Raw genomic sequence first — 24,028 nt, forward strand, 5'->3', positions numbered from 1 at the left:
CGGCACTGTCGGTGTGAGGGGAACGTCAGCGCCTTATTGGCGATGCTTCGGCTCGGTGCGATCATTGGTTTAAAGGGACCCTCCCACCTTCAAAAAAGTTTATGAATTGGCATGAAAGTGATGTCGCTCGGTTCAGAAAGAGCGAAAACGAATATCTACCAAATTTCACCGAAAAATATTCACCGGTTTTCAAGATATTAGACTTTTACTTTTGTTTACTTTTTTGGGATCTCCGCTGTTTCTAGCGACTTTATTTTAGAAGTGCGGCGTTTGCGGCAGATGTTGCGCGCAAATAGCATATACCACCGCGTGCTACAAAACGTTTTAGTCAAACATTTAAAAATCGTAGATATCTGCGCTGACGTCACACATTCAGAGGGGTATTCCTAAGCATTAGCCCCTCTGAATCAAAATGCTGCAATTTTGAAATTCAATATTTCTGATTTAAGGCATTTCTCGATGTTGTGAGTGCCGAAACCGGTAATTGTGAGCCAGGGACCCCATTTTGGCTATCTCAACTCAAATCTAATGTTAAGGTGGGAGGGTCCCTTTAATTCGGGTTGCGACCAAAAATATACGTAAACGGCGCTCCGGGTGCATTGCGACTCGGACTTAGCATGTTAGGTATATTCACTCTATAACATATAGGTAGTGAATATATAATAATATACATATAATATGATATCATATATAACAAGCAACTGAAACGGAGGCCCAGATTCGCGTCGGTTTCAGTCTTGGACAGGCAGCACGGCGGTGGATTTCATACGACACGTCCAGACTCGGGCAGCGTCGCGGAAAATCCCGGGCTAAATCACATGATGCACAAATAATGTGGCAATTGTGAATGAATGAACGAATGAATGAATAAAATGCCGCTGTGTTGCTGTGCCGCTCATTCCCGTGATTCGTTCCTACCTCTTCTCCATTTCCACATCGCTTACTGACGTCCCAAAACAATGACATACCGGGCCAATGCATCAACTCTAAACACCAGTCGTTCGGCCGCGAAAGCTGGGTATAGGTAATTGAATCAGGATTCTGTTTGAATGGAGGGCAAATACTAAACAGGCATTACTTAGGCATCTGCCTACATGTGTGATGTGGTACGTTACTAGCCAATAAATAACGGGTACAGAGTGAGAGTGCGCAGGGGCCGACCAGAACTCGGCCGAGTGAACTGGACTCATTACGGTGCATATCAGCTCGTCGAGGTGCTTTGCATAATGATGAGGCAGCCTCTGGCGAGAATATTAGATTCCCGCTAGTTCATGGAGTTCTTCTCAAATTGACTTGTCCCCAGTGTTCTGCCAAAGTTGTTTGCAATATCTCTGGAGTAGGTGGGATTAACATGAACTATTTCTTGGGAAAGCGCATGCGATGATGAACACCTACCTTTTCATCACCCGTCTAGGAACGTAGGTAAAGGTAGATATACCTAGTGGGCAAAGATGATGCATTCGTAATTCGCGTACTATTTGATAAGTACGTATTACGTATACAATAGGCCATCGGCAGCCCGCCCGTTCCGTATCCGGTCACGGCTCGCGGCGCGGTACGGATGGCCGTCAGAGCTGCCGGTCTTCGGCCGCCGGCGGTGCTCCGGTGTCTGTTCCGGATGGCTCCGGGCCGGCCCTCCTCCGGGTTAATTACTACCGTCTGCAGCTGATGGCACAAACCGACCGCTGCGCTACGGTATCAAATATCCGGCCCGCCCGCCCGCCGACCAGCGGCGCCGCTCCCCTCGCTCCGGCTCTCCCCACAGCAGTCTCCCCAACCTCTCTCTCTCTCTCTCTCTCTCTCTCTCTCTCTCTCTCTCTCTCTCTCTCTCTCTCTCTCTCTCTCTCTCTCTCTCTCTCTCTCTCTCTCTCTCTCTCTCTCTCTCTCTCTCTCTCTCTCTCTCTCTCTCTCTCTCTCTCTCTCTCTTCCTCTCCCTTTGTTTTGCGCTCACCTCTTCTTCACATCTCGACGCGTCACGTCTTCCCCGCTTTGCTCCTCGCTCCTCTATGGTGATAAGTGCCCCTACCCCACTCACCCAGCCCCGTTAGACGACCCAGCAATCCAGACTGAGCAGCCCATCAGAGCGCCTTCTAACTCGACCCACCGCCCCAGGCCCACACCAGCTGCCTGTACAGCGGACTTCAGAAGGATGCTCCACTTTTCATAGGCAATCAGTCGCCTGGAGTGATAGGCTGTGCCGCACTACACGGGCGGAAGACAATGCTGTGACCCAACGCTCATCATAAATACACTACATTGCGTCATAAGCGGCACAACTCAGCGTTCCAGTCAACTGGTAGCTTCTGGGGAGTGGAACATAATCCTTTAGTCAACTGTACATAACTACTCTAGGTCCAGTCAACAGGCTGGCGGCTGCCCTGGCGTTTGATCCCCGTCCTTCAAAACGCGGGCCACAGTCGAAGGTACCAACCCGGGAAGGCGCGACATCATCGCGCCAAAAAATAGCTCTCCAAACTCTAGACCTTTTTGGTAGTCGTCCATTTTTGGTAGTCGTCCACTCGTAACTCATTGTCGAGCAAAAACCTTTGATAAAAAAGTAAATTCAGGACTTACAAAGTGGCGGTTACTCAAAACCCTCGCACGGCATAGCATTCCACTGCACATGCGAAAACGGTTGAAGAGGGACTCCGTACCAGCGAAAAAGCAGCAAACATGCCTTCCCGTCCCTACCTCGATGAAGAATGAACAGAGACGGCGAGCGCTCAGCCTGGCACAGCTAAAATCACAAACTCAGTGAACTTCACGAGCCGCGGCGGCACGCCACGCTATGACTCCATTACATAGACGGAGTGACTAGCGGGCCAGTTTTGGCCGCCAAAAAGAGTCTGAGCAATAGCCTTGACCTGAGCTTTAACTTGCAGTCTAGCGGGCAGCGACAAAGTAAAACTAGGCTTCGAAAAAAGGGGATCTGGGTAATGTCCATATCCATGATAAGTCTACCAGCTATTTCATGCCAAAGGGAACAAAAGCAAAAGCAAAATTCACAACAGGCAGCCTTAAACGAGTGCGCAACACACCATGTGCCATGGCTGGGAGAGATCCCACTCCTGGACGGGACCCGCGACCCACCGCCCCACCCGGAAAGACTGGGAGATCGATGCCACCCCGCGCGAGGCGTAGCCCACCCCTCACTGGCAGCCGCACCGGCTCACCAACTCACACACTAGCACCGGCCCCCGTGCTCCGCCGTCCTCACCGCGCGGCCGTTACAGGCCCAGCTCGGCAGCCAGGAAGACGCGGAAGACGCTGTCCACTTCGTTGTACTCATGGTGCAGTGCAGGCGCGATCCGCTTGTGGAAGCGCTCCTTCAGTGACTGCCAGCTCCTGACCGACCGGCCGGACCTGTTCAGTGCCACGGACATATCCTGCCACAGCGCGCGGCCCGAGATGTTGACCACGCGCCCCGGTTCCTCCCGGAGGAACCGCAACACGGCCAGGTCCTCGGCGCGAGTGTAAGGCCGCGCCGGCGAATGAGGCTCATTTGGCGGTCGGCCGCCGCCGGGGCGCCCGGTCGGCCGGCGCAGCGCGCGGCACAGCTGGCGCCGCTGGCTCTCCGTCAGCTGGGAGTTGTTGCGAAGCCGCGGCGCCGTGCGGCGCCAGTGCTCCTTAAGCGACTGCCAGGAGCGGCCCGGCAGCACGCCACTGTCCTCTATCTTCTGCCAGACGCGGCGACCGCCCAGCAGGCCGCCGGCCGCGTGCTCGGCCAGCACACGGCGCACCAGCACGTCCTCCTCGGCCCTCGAGTACGCCTGCCATTGGCGGCGCGACGATCGTGACGTATCTGCGCTGGCGTCGCCGTCAGTGGAGCTGCTCGGTTCGAGACTCATCTGCGCCGGCTGGGCAGTGTCCGGCGCGCTGGCGCCGCTGTCAGCGGAGCTACTTTTCGGCGCCGGCCTCACGCCAGACGGACCGGGCTGGCTGCTCCGCTCGCCGGCCAGCAGTGGCGTCTTCCTGGGCGGTGATTGGAAGTTGTCTGAGCTCGACACCGAGCTTCGTGACAAGCTAGCCGAGCGCAGCCGCCGCCCGCGGCGTCCCGCAGAAATCGCCGCCGCCACTCCCTCCGGACTCACGGAGGCTGCGGCGGCTGGGTGGGTGCCGCCCGCGCCAGCCGGCGCCATACTGACATCGCTTGAGCCCATATCCAGTCCGGCACTTCCGGCGGCCGTCGTATTAGTGGCAGCAGCGGAACAGGCCACGAAGACCTTGTCAGCTGCAGCAGTAGTTGTACCAGCGGTGGGAGGAGCCGTAGGAACGATGTCCCGAGCTACAGGATCGTCAGGAGTGGCCGAAATATCAGAAGCGGCCGGACTGTGACCAGGAGCGGCCGGACTGAGACCAGGAGCGTCAGGACTGAGACCAGGAGCGACAGGAGCGTCCTCAGATCTTGCGGAATTATCAGCGGGGGCAACGGCGGAGGCGGCGCCGCGGCTCACCTTGTTCCCAGAGTCCGTGGCGCAGATCAGGTCCCCTGCTTCGGTGCAAGAGTCGCCAGCGAAGAAGGGCAGCTGCCGGCGCCTGCGCCACAAAACCTGCTGACACCGATATTCCACCTCCTGTTTGCGCTTAGCAAGTGCGCGCTGCTCATCTTCTGTGAGCGGTAGCCGGGTGCCCGTGAAAAGGGACGCCATCTTCAACAGGTGCAGCGGCACCGTTGACTTGAAGTCGGCCAGTCGTGGCCCTACCTGCGGGACGCCCCGTGACGCTGAGGTCAGAACGGCCACCGCGGCCACGCCAGCTTAAACACTTCCACACAGATTGGATAACACGAAAAGTGGTTAGATTAGAGCGAAACTCTTACAGAAGCGGCGGCCGGCCTCATCAAAGCATAACATCGAGTCCCTATATGCCACCAGCTCCAACAACTTGCCCTTGTCCATCCCTCTCTTACAGTGCTCCGTCTGTCCCCCTCCCAGTGTCCCAGCCCAAAATTTTCCCACTGTCCGTTCGCCCCCCCCCCTTTGTTTGCTGAAATGGATGTGCACTGCAGTCACCTGTTCGAAAAAGCGGTCGAAGAGCGACGGCGGTGAGTGGCCGGACAGCACCGCCGGCAGCTGAGACGCCATCCAGAACCAGAATAGTTTACCCGTCACTGGTGGGAAAATATGCCGGATGCCGTACTCGGCCACGAAGCGCACCAGCGCCTCGTCCTTCTCACGGGTGAAGCCCAGCCGGCCGCCGCCGAGGCTAAGCAGCACAATGTGCAGCTGGCCGACGAAGTAAGAGTAGGGGACCGCCGTCTCCACGCCCAGGTCGGACCAGGCGCACCAGCCGAGCAGCACGTCGTTCACCCACTCCGGGCGGTTGTACCGAGAGGTGGACTGCAGCCTGAATGGACACAGGTCCACCACCCGGCCCTTGCGCACACACTCGTCCACGAACCTGCCGGAACAGACAGAGGCTCAGTACAAAGGAATCGGAGCACACGACACAGAGAGGCTCGCCAACCGGCCTGTCGAAGGTCGTGTCAGTCCCTCTCCATCCCTTCTTTCACTCACTGACTGTTTAAGGTCCCCTTCTTTCACTCACTGACTGCCGAATGTCCCTCCCGTCCCTCCTTTCACTCACTGACTGCTGAAGGTCCCTCCCGTCCCTTCTTTCACTCACTGGCTGCTGAATGTTCCTCCCGTCCCTCCTTTCACTCACTGACTGCTGAAGGTCCCTCCCGTCCCTTCTTTCACTCACTGGCTGCTAAATGTTCCTCCCGTCCCTCCTTTCACTCACTGGCTGCTGAAGGTCCCTCCCGTCCCTTTCTTTCACTCACTTGATGCTGAAGGTGTCCCGCCGAACAGATGTGGCCTTGCGGAGCTGCGATCCCGGCACGCCAGCGCCCAGTGTCACTACATGCCGACGGCGCGCCGGGTTGGTCACCAGCGCGCCGCCGTGGCCCACCACCAGCGCCTGCAGCCGGCACCGCTCCGGGCGCGGCAGGCCCGCCTCCAGGTAAAACTCCATCGGCTTGCCATCACCCGTCCGCACAAACAGCTGTGAAGGCGGCACCATTGTTTTATATTGTTTTATATTATGACTTCATCCGTCATTGGGTGTGTGCCCGTGGATGATTGATTGAATAAACTAAAACTTAACTAAACTAAACCATGGCCACAGCACAGGGCCCAAGGCGCTGAGGAACACAGGGGTCAGTACCGGGGCCACAGGACTGAGGGAGAGGGACACAGGAGGGGGGAGGGGTAGCATGGGCCGCAGGGCTGAAGGACACTGGGGATCAATACTACACCTTTTTGCATTTGAATTCAACCATTCGCCATAATTGTTTGAGGAGCCATTTCGACAATCGGCATTGAGCACAACTATTCCAGCGTTGTGTGTTTCATGTCAGCCGTTCAGTAAAACAGATTGAACACTGAAATGAGCGACCCGGCGACACTTCAGTCCCACGTGGAGCTCCTCGAGAGGGAGATGCGGGCGGCGGCCCGCACCATCACCGGCTGCCCGCTGTCCACCCCGGCCCACGCTGTGATGGCGGAGGCCGGGCTGATGCCGGTGGCTGCTCGCCGGGACGTCCTGGCAGCGAAACTACTCGCCAAGGCGCACGCGCTCCCCGAGGGCGACCCCCTCAGGGCTGCTGCGGAGGGCGGGCCGCCCAGCCGGCTGAAGACTGTGACGGGCTGGCGCGGGGTGGGGCACGACACCTGGCGGGCTGCTGGGATCGTGCTGCCGATCGAGCCCCTGTTGCCCGCCCGCGCGCTGCCGTGGGAGGTGGCCGCCTGCCCACACGTCACATTCTCCCTGGACATCGGAGCGCTGCGGCGGGACGCCCCACCTGACGAACTGCACCAGGCGGCGCAGAGGCACCTAGCGTCCCTCCCCCAGCAAGCCATCTGGGTTTGGACGGATGGGTCGGCGGATGCGGGAGTCCGCAGCGGAGGAGCAGGAGCCTTTGTGGAGTGGCCGGACGGTGCGACCGACGAGCTACGCGTCCCGGCCGGTCAACTCTGCTCGAGCTTCAGGGCGGAGATGGTCGCACTCCGCGCGGCCCTGAACCACCTGCGCGACCACCCGCACCAGCCGAGCGCGCCGATCACCATCTGCTCGGACTCGCAGTCGGCCCTCGCGACGCTGAGAGAGGGCCCGGCGTCCCAGAAGACCCTGCTAGGAGCCGCCATCTGGACCGAACTAGCGGCCCTGGCCGGTCCGTCCCGCCGGATCCACCTACAGTGGGTGCCGTCCCATTGCGGCGTCGACGGAAACGAGCGCGCCGACCAGATCGCCAAGGAGGCGGCCGCGCTCCCCCAGGCGGCGGTCCCGGTGGACGTCGCTACCGCCCACCGCGCGGCCGCCAGACTGGCCCGCGACCGCACCGTCGCCGCCTGGCCAGAGGGCTGGTACCGGACGCTGATGGAGAACCGGCTGCCGCCGCCGGCCGCGACGGGGGGACAGATCGTCGGCCGTCGACGTCCACCAGATCCGCGCGGGCCACTGGTCAGGATACCGCCAATACCTCCACCGGATTGGACGGAACCCTTCCGACGATCGCCGCCAGTGCCCTGACACCGACTGTGCGGCGGGCCGGTGCACCGTGTGCCGGGAGGAGGCCGACACGCCCCGGCACTTCTTCTTCCGGTGCCCGGCCCTCATGGGCTGGCGTCTCCGGAGGTACGGGACGATTTTCCCGAACCCGGAAGACGTCCGCAACGACGGAGAGGTGGCGGCCCTGGCGGCCGCCGTGAGGGACCTCCAGAGCCGCACGGCTACACCGCGGTGACGCGGCTGGAGGGAACACACAACAACAACAACAATCTGCAAAACAGTTTGACACTTCGCCAGACTTCGGCATTGAGCGAGCCAGCCCGGCATATGACGAACGGCTTTTACCATTGACGATTTGTTTTGCACAACGTTGAACCATTCGCTCAAGTTGTAGAGTTGTAGAGTTGTAGAGTAGGACCGCCGAATAGCTTTGCACAATGGTGATTCTTTGTGACCAACCGCCCTTTTGTAGCGCCACCTATATGGCGAGTGTGTACAAATGTTTTGTCTACAGTCTAATGGTCAAAAGCTAACACAAAAAGGTGTAGAACCAGGACCACAAAGTTGTGGGGTACAGGGGGTCAGAACAGCACCGAGGGATGGGGTGGGTGGGGGTGGGGGCAGTGGTATTTGAGGAAATACAGGGTGGGTTATTTCTACCATTTGTACACTCCAAACACTGGGGATATTCACAAAATCAAAAGAAGAAAGGAAAGGAGGCATCCATCTACGCTGAAAAAGTTTGACCACACATATTTGACACGTACATTTACTTTTTATACAGAACATTCTTAAATTAAGCCCAACCAACCATACAGTTTGGTGAGGTTAAATTATGCCAGGTAAGCTTAAGTAAGGCTAGATTAGTTTTATATATTTCTACATGTTGGGTACCTGCTTTTTAGGAGTAGGGAAGGATGGGGTAATTTGGCCGCTTCTTTAGGAAGCGCTGTAGCTCGAAATTGGTGACATATTTCTGCACTCTCAACGCTGGCACGTGTAACATTCATTTTACTTTCTTATACAGTAAACTGAAAATGATAGAGCAACTAATTATGCCTGAATCTGGACGTTACAAAGCGGCCAAATTGCCCCGCTAGCAGGGTTATTTGGCCGGTGAGGTGGGGCAATTTGGCCGGTGTTTATATAAGGCCTTGATTTTATTTTACAGGCGAGTAAACATCAGCGTCAGCAAAGACCTGTGTCTTAGACGCATTTTTAGGCTGACTCGGTGTCGCACTTATATTCGAATGATTTAGACTCAGGACTTATTTCAGCATTTTCCTGTACAACTGAAAATGCGCTTCCTTTACATACAATGCTGAAGCAAACATTTGCATTCTATTTGTGATAAAAATATTTTCACAATGAAACTTATAATAAGTGAATAGTGAGAGGGCGTTGTTTGGGGAAACACGTTAACTTTTTATTCTAGTAAAGAAATAATCGACTAATTTCAATCAATTTTTTTTTAGCAATCAATGACATAACTCAACTCGGTCTCAAATCCTCACATCTCGTAACCTTCCGATGTCTACAAAAAGTTGTCGATAGTGTTTGCTAACTGGAGATGTGACTATCAGTTTGGTTTGAGCAGATCCTTAGCATCTTCGTCGTGTTGCCTTGCGCAGTGTCTTGTCTTGATGAGCCCCCAGGAGGCAGACTGTGCCGCAATGCCAACGCCAATGTCTATAAACCCAACCAGCTCGGCACGACGACCTTATCAAGTCGGCCGCCCCAGCATAGCGATCCTGAGAGCACCGTCAAAGCTGCTCCACTAGCACAGGCCACATTACCCTGCATTGCCATTCTGAAGTTGTCTATAGGGGAGATTTTTGAGAAAAAAATTCCATGGATAGGTTCCACCAATGATACATCAATAGAGGCTAGAATTATTTCATTCACTTTGTCCGATATTGTAAAGGTGGGGGCGGCCAAATTATACTGCCGGTCAAATTACCCCATCCTCCCCTAAATGAATAAACATTTCTAAGATGATGTATGGTTTCTAACAATTATTTATATAGCATGGTTTTCTATTCAATTATCAGCCTTGGGTGCGAGGGGGGATTTCACCCAGGGCTGTCAACGAAAAACTGACATATTTATAAACAAGTTTGGGTCGGAGACATTGACGTACTCTTAGTGCTATCATTTGAGAATTCAAGGCGAGACGGAGGAACATAATCGTCAAGAGTGGCCAAATCATCAGGAGACTGAGTCCAGGAGTGGCCGGACTGTGACCAGGAGCGGCCGGACTGAGACCAGGAGCGTCAGGACTGAGACCAGGAGCGACAGGAGCGTCCTCAGATCTTGCGGAATTATCAGCGGGGCAACGGGGCGGCAGTGCCGCGGCCCACCTTGTTCCCCGAGGCCTTGGCGCCGATCAGGTCCTCTGATTCGGTGTCCGAGTTGCCTGGCTGCCGAACCGGCTGATACCGGTTTGTCTCCTCCTCACAGTACTTTTCCAGTGCGCGTTGCTCATCTTCCGTGAGCGGCAGCTTGGCGCCTGTGGTCGAGGCCGCACTCTCCACCATGTGCAGCGGCACCGTCGACTTGAAGTCGGCCAGTCGTGGATCCACCTGCAGGACGTCCCGAGGTCAGGGGTCAGAGCGACCACCGCGGCCGTACAGGTTTAGGGGTTGACCCTCGTACTTATAGGGGGGGGGGGTCGATTGTCGAACGGATACCCCTCGTTTTTCACGAATAACTCGCGCAAAAAGCTGCCGATCGCGACGATACTTGCACTACCATCGACTATCGAGTTCATCAATTTTACACATACCCTGAAAATTTCATAACCACGACCCCAATAACCTTGAAATGTCACCTATTTCTCGTGAACTGTTTGGTCAGAATCGCGATTCAGCGTATGTCGGCCCACATTACCCGCGTGTTTGCAGTCTTTTTGTGGTTTTGACCGTTTAAACATCTGTAATGACGTTGGTCCGATTTACATACTGTGTGTTGTGTGCTGGGAACATTCCGGAGCGGTTACCCATCCCCAGTGCGCGGGTACCCGCCCAGTTTGGTCTGGCGTCTCGCTGTCTGTGTCTGGCTGTCTGGTGTCTCGTTTTGTGATTGGCTGACCGTTGATCGGTCAGTCACGTGATCGTATCGGACGGTCAGGGCCGCGTCGTGCTGGCCGGTCGGTCGGGGGGAGTCGGTCGGTCACCGCTGAGCCAGCCGTCGGTATGGTGCTGTTGCTAAAGTAAAATATACCGCACCCGGTTTAACAGAGTGTCTCAAGATACAACAGTGGCGACGAGGCAAGAACCCACGGCAAGATGAGTGATTCAGATGAGAGGAAGCCGGCAACAGGTATCGCAACAATGCACCAGCCCACGGTATGTCTCACGTCCGCCATTGGCGAATTTGATGAACGTCAAGGCACCTGGAGGGATTACATTGAACGATTTGAGTTCTTTTGCGAGGCTCAGGGCATTTCAGAGGATGATAGAAGGAGAGCACTTCTCTTGGCTGGTATTGGGCAAACTGCGTATCAAAGAGTCAAAACCATTCTGGCACCCACCCGACCCTCTGAGATGTCATATAGAGATATTGTCATGGCCGTGCAAGATCATGTGGATCCGAAGCAGTCTGTTATCGTTAGCCGTTTCCGGTTCCATCAAAAATGTCAAGGATCAGAACAGGGGATAAAGGAGTTTGTGGCTGACTTGAAAGTCATGGCCGATCCATGCGACTTTGGATCAAGTAGAGATGATATGTTACGCGACAGATTTGTATGTGGACTCGCTGATCAGGCGTTGCAGAAGCGGTTGTTGACCGAGGAAGATACTCTGACGTTCCAACAGGCGCAGCGGATCGCACTGGCAGCAGAGACGGCGACGAAGAGCGCAAGACAGCTGGCTGCCCAGTCATCCGATCCAGCGGCGCAGGACGTTCACCGAGTTGGATCTGCACGACAGGTGAAAGGGTCACCATCCAATCGGTACGTCAGATCGGAATGTTTCCGCTGCGGAGGCACTAATCATTCACCTCAAACATGCCGCTTTAAGACGTACAAGTGTCATTCATGTGGCGAGCAGGGTCACTTAAGTCGCAAATGTCGCAAAAATGATCAAGATCATGTGCGCGCCTCGCAAGCTAAATCTACACACTGTGTACTGACTGATGAGTCTGTCAGAGTATCAGAGCCTAGTCAGGCTGCTGAAGAGGATAATGTTTGCAGCGTGTACAGTTACACTGTGGGTGAAGCAAGGTCCCCTCCAATCACAGTTGATATCATAGTGTTTGGTGTGCCCGTTACCTTTGAGGTTGACACAGGATCGGCATCCACGCTGATGAATGCCCGCACCTTTGAGGTGGTGAAGACTACAGGCGGCGACGACAGCCTTGAACTTCGGCGATGCAGCGCCAGGCTTCGGACGTACACGGGTGAGCCCATCCCGGTCGAGGGGGAGTTCAGTGCCGTCATTCATTACGGTGAGCAGCACCTGGAGCTTCCCGTCGTCGTGGTCGACACTGCAGGACCCAATCTTCTGGGAAGGGACTGGATGAAGTTCCTTCAGCTCGACTGGCAAACCATCAAACAGGTCAGAGGTGATCCTGGGCGGGGACAGTCAATGGGTGCAGAGCTGCAGAAAAAGTACCGTGATGTGTTTTGCTGATCTAGGGTGCCTGAAAGACGTGGAGGTGAAGTTTGACGTCAATGAGGATGCAAAACCATGTTTCTATGTCCACGGAACATTCCCTATGCCTTCAGGAAACGCGTGGAGGAGCAGCTGGACGCAGAGGTCGAGGCTGGGGTCCTCGAGCCAGTGCGCACTGCGGACTGGGCGTGCCAAATCGTCCCGATAGTGAAGCCCGACGGTAAAATCCGCATATGCGGAAACTTCAAACAGACAGCTAACAAAGCCATTCGAGTAGACAGACACCCCCTGCCAAGGTCCAGGACATGTTTGCCCAACTGGCTGGGGGAAAGGTGTTTGCCAAGCTAGACTTAAGCCGTGCATATCAACAGTTGAAAGTAGCAGAGGAGCACAGACACTTGCTGACAATCAACACTCACCGTGGACTGTATCGTTACCTGCGGCTACCGTACGGGATAAACTCAGCTGTGGGAATCTTTCAGCGTGAAATGGAAAAGCTGCTGGCTGGCGTGCCAGGAGTCTTCATCTTCCTCGACGACATCCTGGTCTCTGGACGGGCTGAAGACGAGCTCGTGTCCCGTCTGGAGCAAGTGCTGCAACGACTCCAGGACTCCGGACTTCGGGTGAGACCGGACAAGTGTCACTTCTTGGTCCCCCGCGTTGAGTATCTTGGTCATGTCGTCGACAAAGATGGCCTTAGTACCACGGAGGCCAAGGTTCGAGCCATAACCCAGTCACCTCCTCCCACAAATGTCTCTGAGCTGAAGTCGTTTCTCGGCATCGTCAATTATTATTCCCGGTTCATCCCCAGCAGAGCCCAAACGCTACACCCGCTCTTTGAGCTCCTCAAAAAGAGTACACCGTGGTCCTGGGAACAAGAGCATCAAAGGGCTTTCGAGGAATGCAAACGATTGCTCACGTCTAACCAACTCCTGGTTCATTTTGATCCTGACCTCCCACTAGTCCTCACCTGTGACGCCTCCGCTCGTGGGATCGGAGCTGTGCTCTCACATGCGTTTCCAGATGGGTCTGAGAGGCCGATAGGATATGCGTCTAGGACGCTACAGACAGCAGAAAAGCAGTACAGTCAAATCGAAAGAGAGTCCCTAGCTATCATATTTGGTGTCACCGCCTTCCGTGACTACTTATATGGGGCAAAATTTGAACTGGTCACAGATCACAAGCCTCTTATCAAGCTCTTTGGAGAGAACAGCGGCATGCCAGAGATGACAAGCGCCAGAATCAAACGCTGGGCGCTGAAGCTTTCCCAGTATACCTATACGATCAGATACAAGTCAACAAATGACATTGCTCACGCTGATGGTCTGAGCCGACTGACACAGTCAGTAGGGCAGAGTTACATCCCTCCTGAGGAAGAGGATGTCTTACTCATCAATTACCTTGAAGAGGCCAACATTTTGAGTGCCCCTAAAGTGGAAAGACTGACGAACAGGGATCCTGTTCTCAGCAAGGTCATCCATTCTATTCGAATGGGATGGTCACAGAACGTGAGCTCTGATCTGAAACCCTATGCAGATAGACAGACTGAGCTCTACATGATCGGAGGCTGTGTAATGTGGGGAACAAGAGTGGTCATACCTGAGGCGGCTCGAAAGTCTGTCCTGGAAGAACTCCACAGTTGTCACTTCGGGGTAGTCAAAATGAAAGCTTTGGCTAGAACAACAGTTTGGTGCCTGGGATTGACCGAAATATCGAGGAGCTAGCCGCATCATGTTTTGTATGCAGATCCCAGAGTCCAGATCCTCCTAAAGAAGAGCTCCATCCGTGGCAATATCCAGTGAAGGCCTGGTCCAGACTGCACATTGACTTTGCCGGCCCGAGGAAGGGCAGGTATTACATGGTTGTCTGTGATGCCTTTTCAAAATGGATCGAGGTAGAGATCATGAGTTCCATTGATGCACGTACCACGATCAAGAAACTGACTTCAATATTCGCGCGTTTCGGTCTGCCCGACGTCATTGTCACAGACAATGCCCCAACATTCATTAGCTCAGAATTCCAAGAGTTTTTGAACAGGAACAGCATTCAGCATCGCACGATAGCCCTTACTCGCCTGCTTCGAATGGCTTGGCTGAACGTGCTGTCCGAGAGCTCAAGGTACGGCTTGACAGATTGACTGACGTATGTGCTGAGGAGGCTGTGTCTAAATGGCTTTTCTTGTACAGGGCGACGCCGCACGCAACGACCGGGGAGTCTCCTGGCAAGCTGCTCATCGGATACAAGCCGGTCACCAGGTTCGATAAACTGAAGCCGGACCTTCAAGGTAACGTGATCAGGAAACAGGAGAACTTGGTAGAAAGTCACAAAAGAAGGCATACTCGAGTGAGGCCTGCGTTTGTTGTTGGTCAAACTGTGTGGGCTCGGAAATTCGGCAGAGAGAAGGCTGTGTGGTGCCCTGCTATTGTTGTCAAAAATCGTCATCCTCTGTACTGGGTCCGGATGTCCAATGGGCAGGTACACAAGCGTCACATCAATCAATTGTACTCACAGGCTGCATCGGCGCCCAGTCTGGAGACTGCTGAGGAGACTGCTGAGGAGCTGGAGCACGGTGGCGACATCTGCGGCGCCGATGTCCCCGATCGTCTGGCCGGCCGTTCCGCTACTGCTCCCGCTGCTGCTGCGGAGCCGGCTGAACCGCCTGCTGAGCGTCTGGAGTCGGCCATCGGCGGCGCCGGGTCGACCTCTCCTGCTCGGCCGTCGACACTGAGACGAGATGAGAGCGCCGGTCGCGTCTTCCCGGAGCGTCACGTGCCAGACGCTGCGCTACAGCGAGTGGAGCCCGGTGTCGTCTCCCCTCGATTCTCCCCGCCGCGATTCGACCGCGGCTCACTATTTGGTGAACCATCGCCGGAGCGTCCGTCCGTGAGCGCAAATGTCCCCAGGCAGATGGGCGTTGACGCTGACGCTCCACGACGATACCCGCTTAGAAATAGACGGCCTGTGGTGCGCTACTAGAGGTCATAATGTATCTGTCGAAGTTGATTTTGTTTAATTGCAAGGCTAACTCTTGATTTAAATGGGAGGGTGTTGTGTGCTGGGAACATTCCGGAGCGGTTACCCATCCCCAGTGCGCGGGTACCCGCCCAGTTTGGTCTGGCGTCTCGCTGTCTGTGTCTGGCTGTCTGGTGTCTCGTTTTGTGATTGGCTGACCGTTGATCGGTCAGTCACGTGATCGTATCGGACGGTCAGGGCCGCGTCGTGCTGGCCGGTCGGTCGGGGGGAGTCGGTCGGTCACCGCTGAGCCAGCCGTCGGTATGGTGCTGTTGCTAAAGTAAAATATACCGCACCCGGTTTAACAGAGTGTCTCAAGATACAACACTGTGGTCAGGTGGGTGTCCAGGTCCCATGAAGGTCAGGCCATTGACCTTTGATGACTTTGGTTCACTCTTCGAGTTTTGTATGTCTCCAGGGTAGTTAGCTGATTTCGAATTTAGCAACCATTTGAATGAACGAGGTAGTTTTGGGGCCTTCGTAACGTGTTGCGAGGCTGTCAGTAGTGGTTGACAGTTGACACCTACTATAAATACCCGGCAAGGCCCATATAGTTGACCTGACCTGACCCAGCCTGGTCTTAATGCATACTAGCGACAATCCGTGACCAGAACTAACATGAAATTCGTGACCACTGACCACTGCACCCCGAAAACTTCAAAACAACCTCACTACGTAGTTCTCACAGTTCCCGATGTTCCCGACTTTTGGGTCATTGACCTGACCTGGAAGGTCAACCAATGGCCTATCCTTAAAATTGGATATCATCGGCTGGCTTCCTCTCGCCACGGACGACATGCTCGCTTTTGCCGCGAAGCTCTAGCTCCTACAGGGGCCGAAAGGCGGGGATCCAGGCCCCCATGCGTGGCGGCTGGCAAAACACCTAAACAGGAAGAGTTAACAGCACCTCTACACACAGATTGGATAACACAGAAACTTGTTGGAGCGAAATTCTTACATAGGCGGCGGCTGGCCTCATCACGGCATGACATCAAATCCATCTATGTATGCCATCCGCTCCCGGCATGAATGGTCACTGTCCAATGTCCATCCAACTCTTACAGTGTTTCTACTGTCTGTCTGTCCCCTCCTAGTGTTCCAGCCCAAAATTTTCCCACTGTCCCTTCGTCCCCCTTTGTTTGCTGAAGTGGATGTGCACTGCAGTCACCTGTTTGAAATAGCGGTCGAAGAGCGACGGCGGTGAGTGGCCGGACAGCACCGCCGGCAGCCGGAACGCCATCCAGAACCAGAATTTGAGCGTCATCACCGATGGGTATTTCATGTCACCGTACTCGGCCACGAAGCGCACCAGCGCCTCATCCTTCTCACGGGTGAAGCCCAGCCGGCCGTCGCCCGCCTTGAGGGCAGCAGCCCGCAGTGCCAGCTCCTCGTCGGTGTCAGAGTCGGGGGCGCCTTCCACACTGCCAGGTCAGACCAGGCGCACCAGCCGAGCAGCACGTCGTTCACCCACTCCGACCGGCTGTATCGAGAGGTGGACTGCAGCCTGAATGGACACAGGTCCACCACCCGGCCCTTGCGCACACACTCGTCCACGAACCTGCCGGAACAGACAGACGCTCAGTACAAAGGAATCGGAGCACAGACCGATACAGAGAGGCTCGCCAACCGGCCTGTCGAAGGTCGTGTCAGTCCCTCCCATCCCTCCTTTCACTCACTGACTGCTGAAGGTCCCCTCCTCCCATTCACTGACTGCTGAAGCTCCCATCCTCCTACTCACTGGCTGCTGAAGGTCCCTCCCGTCCCTCCTTTCACTCACTGACTGCTGAAGGTCCCCTCCTCCCATTCACTGACTGCTGAAGGTCCCCTCCTCTCCTTTCACTCACTGACTGCTGAATGTCCCTCCCTCCTTTCACTCACTGGCTGCTGAAGGTCCCTCCCATCCCCTTCTCTCAATGACTGCCTGCTGAAGGTCCCCGTCCCCTTCTTTCACTCACTTGATGCTGAAGGTGTCCTGCCGATCACAGACGTCCGGGCGCTGCTGCGATCCCGGCACGCCAGCGCCTAGAGTCACTGCATGCCGACGGCGCGCCGGGTTGGTCACCAGCGTGCCGCCGTGGCCCACCACCAGCGCCTGCAGCCGGCACCGCTCCGGCGTGGCAGGCCCGCATCCAGGTAAAACTCCATCGGTTTGCCATCGCCCGTCCGCACAAACAGCTGTGAAGGCGGCACCATGGCCACAGCACAGGGCCCACAGGGCTGAGGGATACAGAAGAAGGTAAGTGCTGACTGCTGGGGCCAAGGCATTGAGGAACACAGGAGGCCACTGGTCAGGTCAGTAAATAGCCACAGGGCTAAACTTGAAAGACACAAGGGGTCAGTACAGCATTGACATGGATGAAGTATTCCTGGATAGGACACTCCCTATTCCCCAACACTAGCTCCGGCGACCAAGCGGACGCCCTGGTGGCAGAGCGCCGAAACATCGGTGGCGAGTGCGCCGGCGGGCGGCGTGCGTGCTGAAAACGCGGAGAGCGAAATTAGCGAGCTTTAGCTTGTAAGACACGATTTCAGACACTTTAAACATATTTTTAGTCTTTTTTTTAAATAATTATGATGGCTCCATTTAGTCACTATTACATACGGAACCATTAGACACTCTCTGTCCATAGCAGGCCTACCTTAAATGACGCCTACACCCTCGCCGTCGTGGACTCGTGGGTGGTCGGAAAATCGGCGGAGTGTCCCATCTAGGAATACCTAATCCATGGCATTGAGGAGGGGGGGGGGGGGGTAGTGGTATTCAAGCAAATACAGGGTTGTTAAAAGAATGACACATTTTAAAACAACTTATGTCAAGATGCTGACATACCTATTACCTACTCTACTATCTGCTATGAGATGAGAGCTCATAGAGAGTAACTTGATTTGCACAGGAAGGAAATACACATTTATTTGAGATAGATCAGGTTAAATTTCTGCAACTTGCAGGTGACATTTACAACCATCAGTCATTCAGCCATTGCTTCAAAGAAACTGTCGCCAAATTCATCCCATAATTGGCCGTCGCTGTCCTTGACTGTTAAGTGATACCTAACTGCGCCCGCCCCCAAGTCTTAGAGGTATATGTATATATGAAGGGGCCGTGCTATTAACTGGATTATTTGCCGGCTGACGCCATATGATGGTGCTAGCAGAGATTGTGGTCACAGAGATTGTTATATATCAATGCTAGATATAAAAGACTAAATATCGATCTAGTTATTTATCTTCTATTGCCATTTTACAAGTGTATGTCCATCTAGTACTATGCTTATATCTATATATTATTGGCTATAATACGGCCCCAGCTGGCCAACTAGCTGACTGAATCCAGTTGTTAACAAGGCCCAGATGAAGTAGGCATGGTTGGTAAGCTGGTAGGTTGTAGGGGTATAAGTAAGCCTGGCGTCCCAGGAAGATGCCAGATACCGTTGTAGGTGTAGGTTTGGGTATCGGTAACCCTGGCGTCACCGGTAGCGTTTTCGTTCAAAGTTAACGTTTCCTGTATTAGGCCGCCGTGCCAAGCCGAAGCATGCTGTGACGTCACTGGGTAAGAGAAGATAACTTACCACGCTATCAGTATCGACTGAGACTCAGATAGACTCAGACCGACTCAGGCAGACTCAAACTGACTCGACCGACTCAAACCGATTCAGATCGACTCAGTCCGACTCAGAACGACTCAAATTGACTCAGACCGACTCAACCGACTTAAATCGATTCCGATCGACTCAGACAGACTCAGAACGACTCAGACAGACTCAGGCCGACTCAGACCGATTCAGATCGACTCAGACCGACTCAGATAAACTCAGAACGACTCAAACTGACTTAGAACGACTCAACCGACTAAAATCGTTCCAATCGACCCAGACAGACTCAGAACGACTCAGAGAGTCTCAGGCAGACTCAAATCGACGCAGGCATACTCAGACCGATTCAGATCGACTCAGACCGACTCTAATAGACTCAGACCGACTCAAACTGACTCAGACCGACTCAACCGACTCAAATTGATTCTGATCGACTCAGACGGACTCAGGCAGACTCAGACAGACTCAGACAGACTCATGCAGACTCAAACCGACTCGGCACACTCAAACTGACTCGACCGACTCAAACCGATTCAGGTCTGATGATTCAGGTCACCACTGGGTCTGTCTGAGTCGGTCTAAATCGGTTTGAGTCGGTTGAGTCGGTTAGTCTGACTGAGTCTGTCTGAGTCTGATCGTTCTGAGTCTGTCTGAGTCGATCGGAATCGATTTGAGTCGGTTGATTCGGTCTGAGTCAGGTTGAGTCGTTCTGAGTCTAGCTGAGTCGGGTTGAGTCGATATGAATCGGTTTGAGTCGGTCGATTCAGTTTGAGTGTGCCCGAGTCGGTTTGAGTCTCCCTGAGTCGTTTCGAGTCTGTCTGAGTCGATCGGAATTGATTGAGTCTATCTGAGTCGATCTGAATCGGTTTGAGTCGATCGAGTCAGTGAGAGTCTGCCTGAGTCGATTTGAGTCTATCTGAGTCTGTCTGAGTCGATCGGAATCGATTAGAGTTAGTTGAGTCGGTCTGAGTCATTTTGAGTCGTTCTGAGTCTATCTGAGTCTGTCTGAGTCGACCTGAATCAGTTTGAGTTGGTCGAGTCAGTATGAGTCTGCCTGAGTCGGTTTGAATAGTTCTGAGCAGGGCTGCGGAGTCGATGGATTTTCGGCGACTCCGACTCCGACTCCGGCTTTCAAAAACTAGCTCCGACTCCGACTCCGGGCAGAATTGTCGACTCCGACCGACTCCAACTCCCGACTCCGACTCCGCAGACCTAGCAGGGCTGCGGAGTCGACAGATTTTCGGTGACTCCGACTCCGGCTCAGGTTTCTAAAATCGACTCAGACTCCGACTCCGACTCCGGTCACAACTGTCGACTCGGACCGACTCCGACTCCGACTCCGCAGCCCTGGTTCTGAGTCTTACTGAGTCGATCGGAATCGATTTGAGTCGGTTGAGTCGGTCTGAGTCAGTTTGAGTCGTTCTGAGTCTATCTGAGTCGGTCTGAGAATCTATCTGAATCGGTCTGAGTCTCCCTGAGTCGGTCTGCGTCTGTCGGAGTCGATCGGAATCGATTTGAGTCGATCAGAATCGATTTGAGTTGGTTGAGTCGGTCTGAGTTAGTTGGAGTCGGTCTGAGTCGATCTGAATCAGTTTGAGTCGGTCGAGTCACCTTGAGTCTACCTGAGTCGATTAGAGTTTGCCTGAGTCGTTTTGAGTCTGTCGGAGTCGATCGGAATCGATTTAAGTCGGTTGAGTCGGTCTGAGTCAGTTTGAGTTGTTCTGAGTCGGTCGATACTGATAGCGTGGTACTTTATCATCTCTTACCCAGTGACGTCACAGCATGCTTCGGCTTGGCACGGCGGCCTAATACAGGAAACCTTAGCCTTGCACGAAAACACTAGGTACCGGTGACGCCAGGGTTACCGATACCTAGGTTTGTAGGTTTGTAGGGTAGGTAGGTTTGTAGGTTAGGTTGCAGGTTTGTAGGTTGTCGGTTTGTACGTTGCAGGTTGTAGGTAAGGTTAGGTGTGGTACCAAAAGTTATAGTATGAATACAATGTTTTTATTCAACTAAATTCGACTGATATGAGTGTGTTGTACCTACCAGCAAACTGACCTTTGCTGGTCACGTAGATGCCACGGTCGCCAAAGCGAAACGCATGGTCGGTCTGCTGATCAGAAGCATGCAGCGATCGGCCGTCCCGCGCCGCGCCAGGGTCAGTTTTAAGCCTTTACTGTCTGTGTTTTACGCTCATGTTCGCTCCATCATCGAATACGGCAGTGTGGTCTGGTCTGGTGCAGCTGTGACTCACCTCAAAAGACTCGAACGTATTCAGCACACATTTCTCATCTGGCTGGCCTGTTCTAGTAACACTTGCTCACAAAATCTTAGCTATGATCACCTACTTCAGCATTTTAACGTTCCCTCGATCAAATCACGTCTCATGCAACATGACCTGATGTTCCTTTACGGTGTGTTTCACGGCCACATTGACTGTCCTCAGCTGCTACATCAGTTTCAGCTGTCGACACCTGTCAGACGCAACAGGTCCCCAGCTCTTTGGCATGTGCCGTTTGCTCGAGTGGCAACGATCAAAAACAATACCTTCTGCCGTATCCCATCGAGGTGCAATGAGCTTTTAAGAGACAACACATCTCTAGACTTCTTTTATTCTCCGATATCAGTGTACAAGGCCTCTGTAAGGCTCCATGCTGCACGAGCTGGCTTTTATTGAGCTTTTGTCCGTCCGAAGGGTTGCGTGTATTCATATAGATTTATCTTATATTTATCCATGACTTCACGTGTAACCGGGTTTTATCTGTACCTGTTGGTGATGAGCAAATAAACATAAACAAACATAAACATAAACCTTGACCTGAGGACAAGACAGAAAACGAATATTAGTGAGAGCACCACATTCGACAGTAATGGATTCCATGACGGTTTTTCGTCCAGCAGATTTTCGTCGGACAATTTTTCGTCCGCAGATTTTCGTCCGACTTTTTTTCGTCTCGCATTTTTTCGTCTGTACATTTTTTCGTCTGTGCATTTTTTCGTCTGTACATTTTTTCGTCTGTACATTTTTTCGTCCGGACATTTTTTCGTTCGTATATTTTTTCGTCTGTGCGTTTTTTCGTCCGGACATTTTTTCGTCTACAATTTTAACGTAACGTAACCTAACCTAACCTAACCTAACCTAACCTAACCTTACCTAGCCTTACCTACTGATGTTTGCCTACCGGGGGATAAGGAAAAAGTTACTTGCATGAATAGATTGCAAGCAATGGTAAGTCAAATATTTTTAGGTTAAGTGGTTATGCATCAGGCTTCAGGCCTTCGGCCTGAAGCCAGATACACAACCACTTAACCTAAAAATATTTGACTTACCATTGCCTGTAATCTCTCCTAAGGCATTGCCTTCGGCACTGCACTGCTTCGCCCCGAGTATTATTATGACATCATTTGCCTCCACAGTTGAATAGCATTGTACTATGTTTTCACTCAACCTTGGGTGAACAGACGTAAAATTTATTGAACGAAAAAATGTCCGGACGAAAATATGTACCGACGAAAAAATATACGAACGAAAAAATGTCCGGACGAAAAAATGTACGGACGAAAAAATGTACAGACGAAAAAATGCACAGACGAAAAAATGTACAGACGAAAAAATGCGAGACGAAAAAAAGTCGGACGAAAATCTGCGGACGAAAAACTGTCCGACGAAAAAATGTCAGACGAAATTTTGTCCGGACACGACAGTAATGGGCGGTTTATCACATTAGGTCAAGTTTGTTTTGGTCTATATATCTCCGTCGTCCCAATCTGGCATCTTCCTGGGACGCCAGGCTTACTAATACCTAAAATACTAGGAAAAAACACTGAAACGGATTTACATACCTACGTAAGCGCCGCGCAAACGAGATGTTTCGATATTTGCGCGCAAACGTGGTCGTGCGGCGCAAACATATGAAGCGCGGCATAATTAGAACCTGTTTAGGGCTGCAAAAACGCAGCAGAATTTCATCCAACCATAATATTTATTTGTTGAAGCCCCTTAAAGGCTGAAACATTATATTTCCAAACCGAATCTTATTTACTGACCAAAAATAAACTGAACTACAATTTTCGAAACTTATTAACTACAGGTAAACACCTACAAATGGGAAGCCCACTGAGCTTCACTTTTGTCGAAATGTTGCTGCTTTTTAGTGCAATGTCAGCTCTTCTACGTAACCAAGGCTATGGAACTCCAGGTAAGGACACCAGCCGTTTGACCTTGAACGCCGCCGGCCGGCCGATGACGTCATTGGAGGCAAGCCGGCTCGGCGGACGCATCGAGCGAGCGTATAACGGAGGAGCGTTGGACGTTGCGGGAGTTGGGGAGAGATTTTAACGTTTGCATACCACCATTGTTATTTTGATTGATCTAGACTGCATACTTATAAAGCTCGACGCATCTTAGGCCTGGATGGTGCGTACATTCGTAGAACGGTCCGACGTCCGTGGTCGAAGCTGTCTACTCTACATGTACCAAAAGACGCTAAGACCGGTGCAATAACGGCGACCCGATCCCGTCCTTGGCGATTCTAGGACTCGTTAGGACCCAGGCCGAGTCTGACCCGTCTATTTTTAGGGAAACGGGGTGGGTGAATTGACAACCGAGTACCGATGGTTAGAATTGATCCCGTCGTCGAGCGATGGCTGATTGACAGACAACACATGTTGTAGTGGGCGGATAAGCATCAGGGATAATGCCTGAACGTAGGCAAGCATAATTGGTCGGCCACATTGTTTAGGAATATAAAATCGTAACGGAGGTCCTAGAGGATATTATCTCTACATTACGAGGATTCACCACCAGTGAAAATTACTACTGTTAAACCCTCGGTCCCGGGCAACTCCGGGGCTGCAGTATCCGGCGGCCACCTCGTCGACTCGCAGGTCCTTTGGGCTTCCGTGATGCTTCAGTGCTTCGCCCAGAGGCACGGGTAGAGCAGTAGGATGTGGGGTGAGGTGTCTGTACGCCTCTTCATTGTAGGTACGACGCATACAGCGCCCAGTCCCGTCGAAGCTCAATAATCGACCGTGACATATTCTTAATTGGCGGATCCAGGAAGCGGTCTTGAACACATCGGGGGGCATATACCCTAAAAAAGGTTTCTGTGAATTAAAAAACATCGGATTTCGATTCCTTGCGCACTACTGTGCACTTCGATCAATACAGTTTTCCTCATAAAAGTTGTGAAGTTTTCGTTTTATTCTCGAAAAACGATTTCGGACGCTGCCCCGGATGTGGGCCTACGTGGGGGATAACATTTGTCCCAAATGCCTTCCCTTGCATCCGCCAGCGGGTTG

At 53.1% G+C, this 24,028-nt stretch overlaps 2 protein-coding genes across 4 annotated transcripts; one reads left to right on the forward strand and one right to left on the reverse strand.

Moving 5' to 3' along the window:
• Positions 1-2,541: 2,541 nt before the first annotated feature.
• Positions 2,542-22,638, reverse strand: LOC122372470. Of its 2 annotated transcripts, XM_043349682.1 has the most exons (7): positions 22,571-22,638; positions 17,090-17,351; positions 16,303-16,692; positions 9,870-10,091; positions 5,783-6,003; positions 5,013-5,400; positions 2,542-4,703 (listed from the first exon to the last, which is right to left on the reverse strand). In XM_043349682.1, the coding sequence occupies exons 3-7, from the start codon at positions 16,414-16,416 to the stop codon at positions 3,228-3,230; spliced, it is 2,421 nt and encodes an 806-aa protein (XP_043205617.1). In that variant the 5' UTR covers positions 16,417-16,692; positions 17,090-17,351; positions 22,571-22,638; the 3' UTR covers positions 2,542-3,227. The 2 variants fall into 2 exon arrangements, with proteins under 2 accessions (XP_043205617.1, XP_043205618.1); XM_043349683.1 differs by lacking the exons at positions 9,870-10,091; positions 16,303-16,692; positions 17,090-17,351; positions 22,571-22,638 and adding an exon at positions 6,116-6,132 and having other exon boundaries at positions 5,783-6,018.
• LOC122372471 lies at positions 11,761-15,439 on the forward strand. Of its 2 annotated transcripts, XM_043349684.1 has the most exons (5): positions 11,761-12,065; positions 12,236-12,342; positions 12,605-12,745; positions 14,309-14,406; positions 14,634-15,439. In XM_043349684.1, exons 1-5 carry the CDS (start codon positions 11,814-11,816, stop codon positions 14,663-14,665), a joined length of 630 nt encoding a protein of 209 aa, XP_043205619.1. In that variant the 5' UTR covers positions 11,761-11,813; the 3' UTR covers positions 14,666-15,439. The 2 variants fall into 2 exon arrangements, 1 of the variants encoding a protein (XP_043205619.1); XR_006254879.1 differs by lacking the exon at positions 14,634-15,439 and having other exon boundaries at positions 11,764-11,907; positions 14,309-14,627.
• Positions 22,639-24,028: the final 1,390 nt, after the last annotated feature.

This window comes from Amphibalanus amphitrite, unplaced genomic scaffold, assembly GCF_019059575.1.
Source record: "Amphibalanus amphitrite isolate SeventyFive unplaced genomic scaffold, NRLGWU_Aamphi_draft 001363F_arrow, whole genome shotgun sequence".
NCBI lineage: Eukaryota > Metazoa > Arthropoda > Thecostraca > Balanomorpha > Balanidae > Amphibalanus > Amphibalanus amphitrite.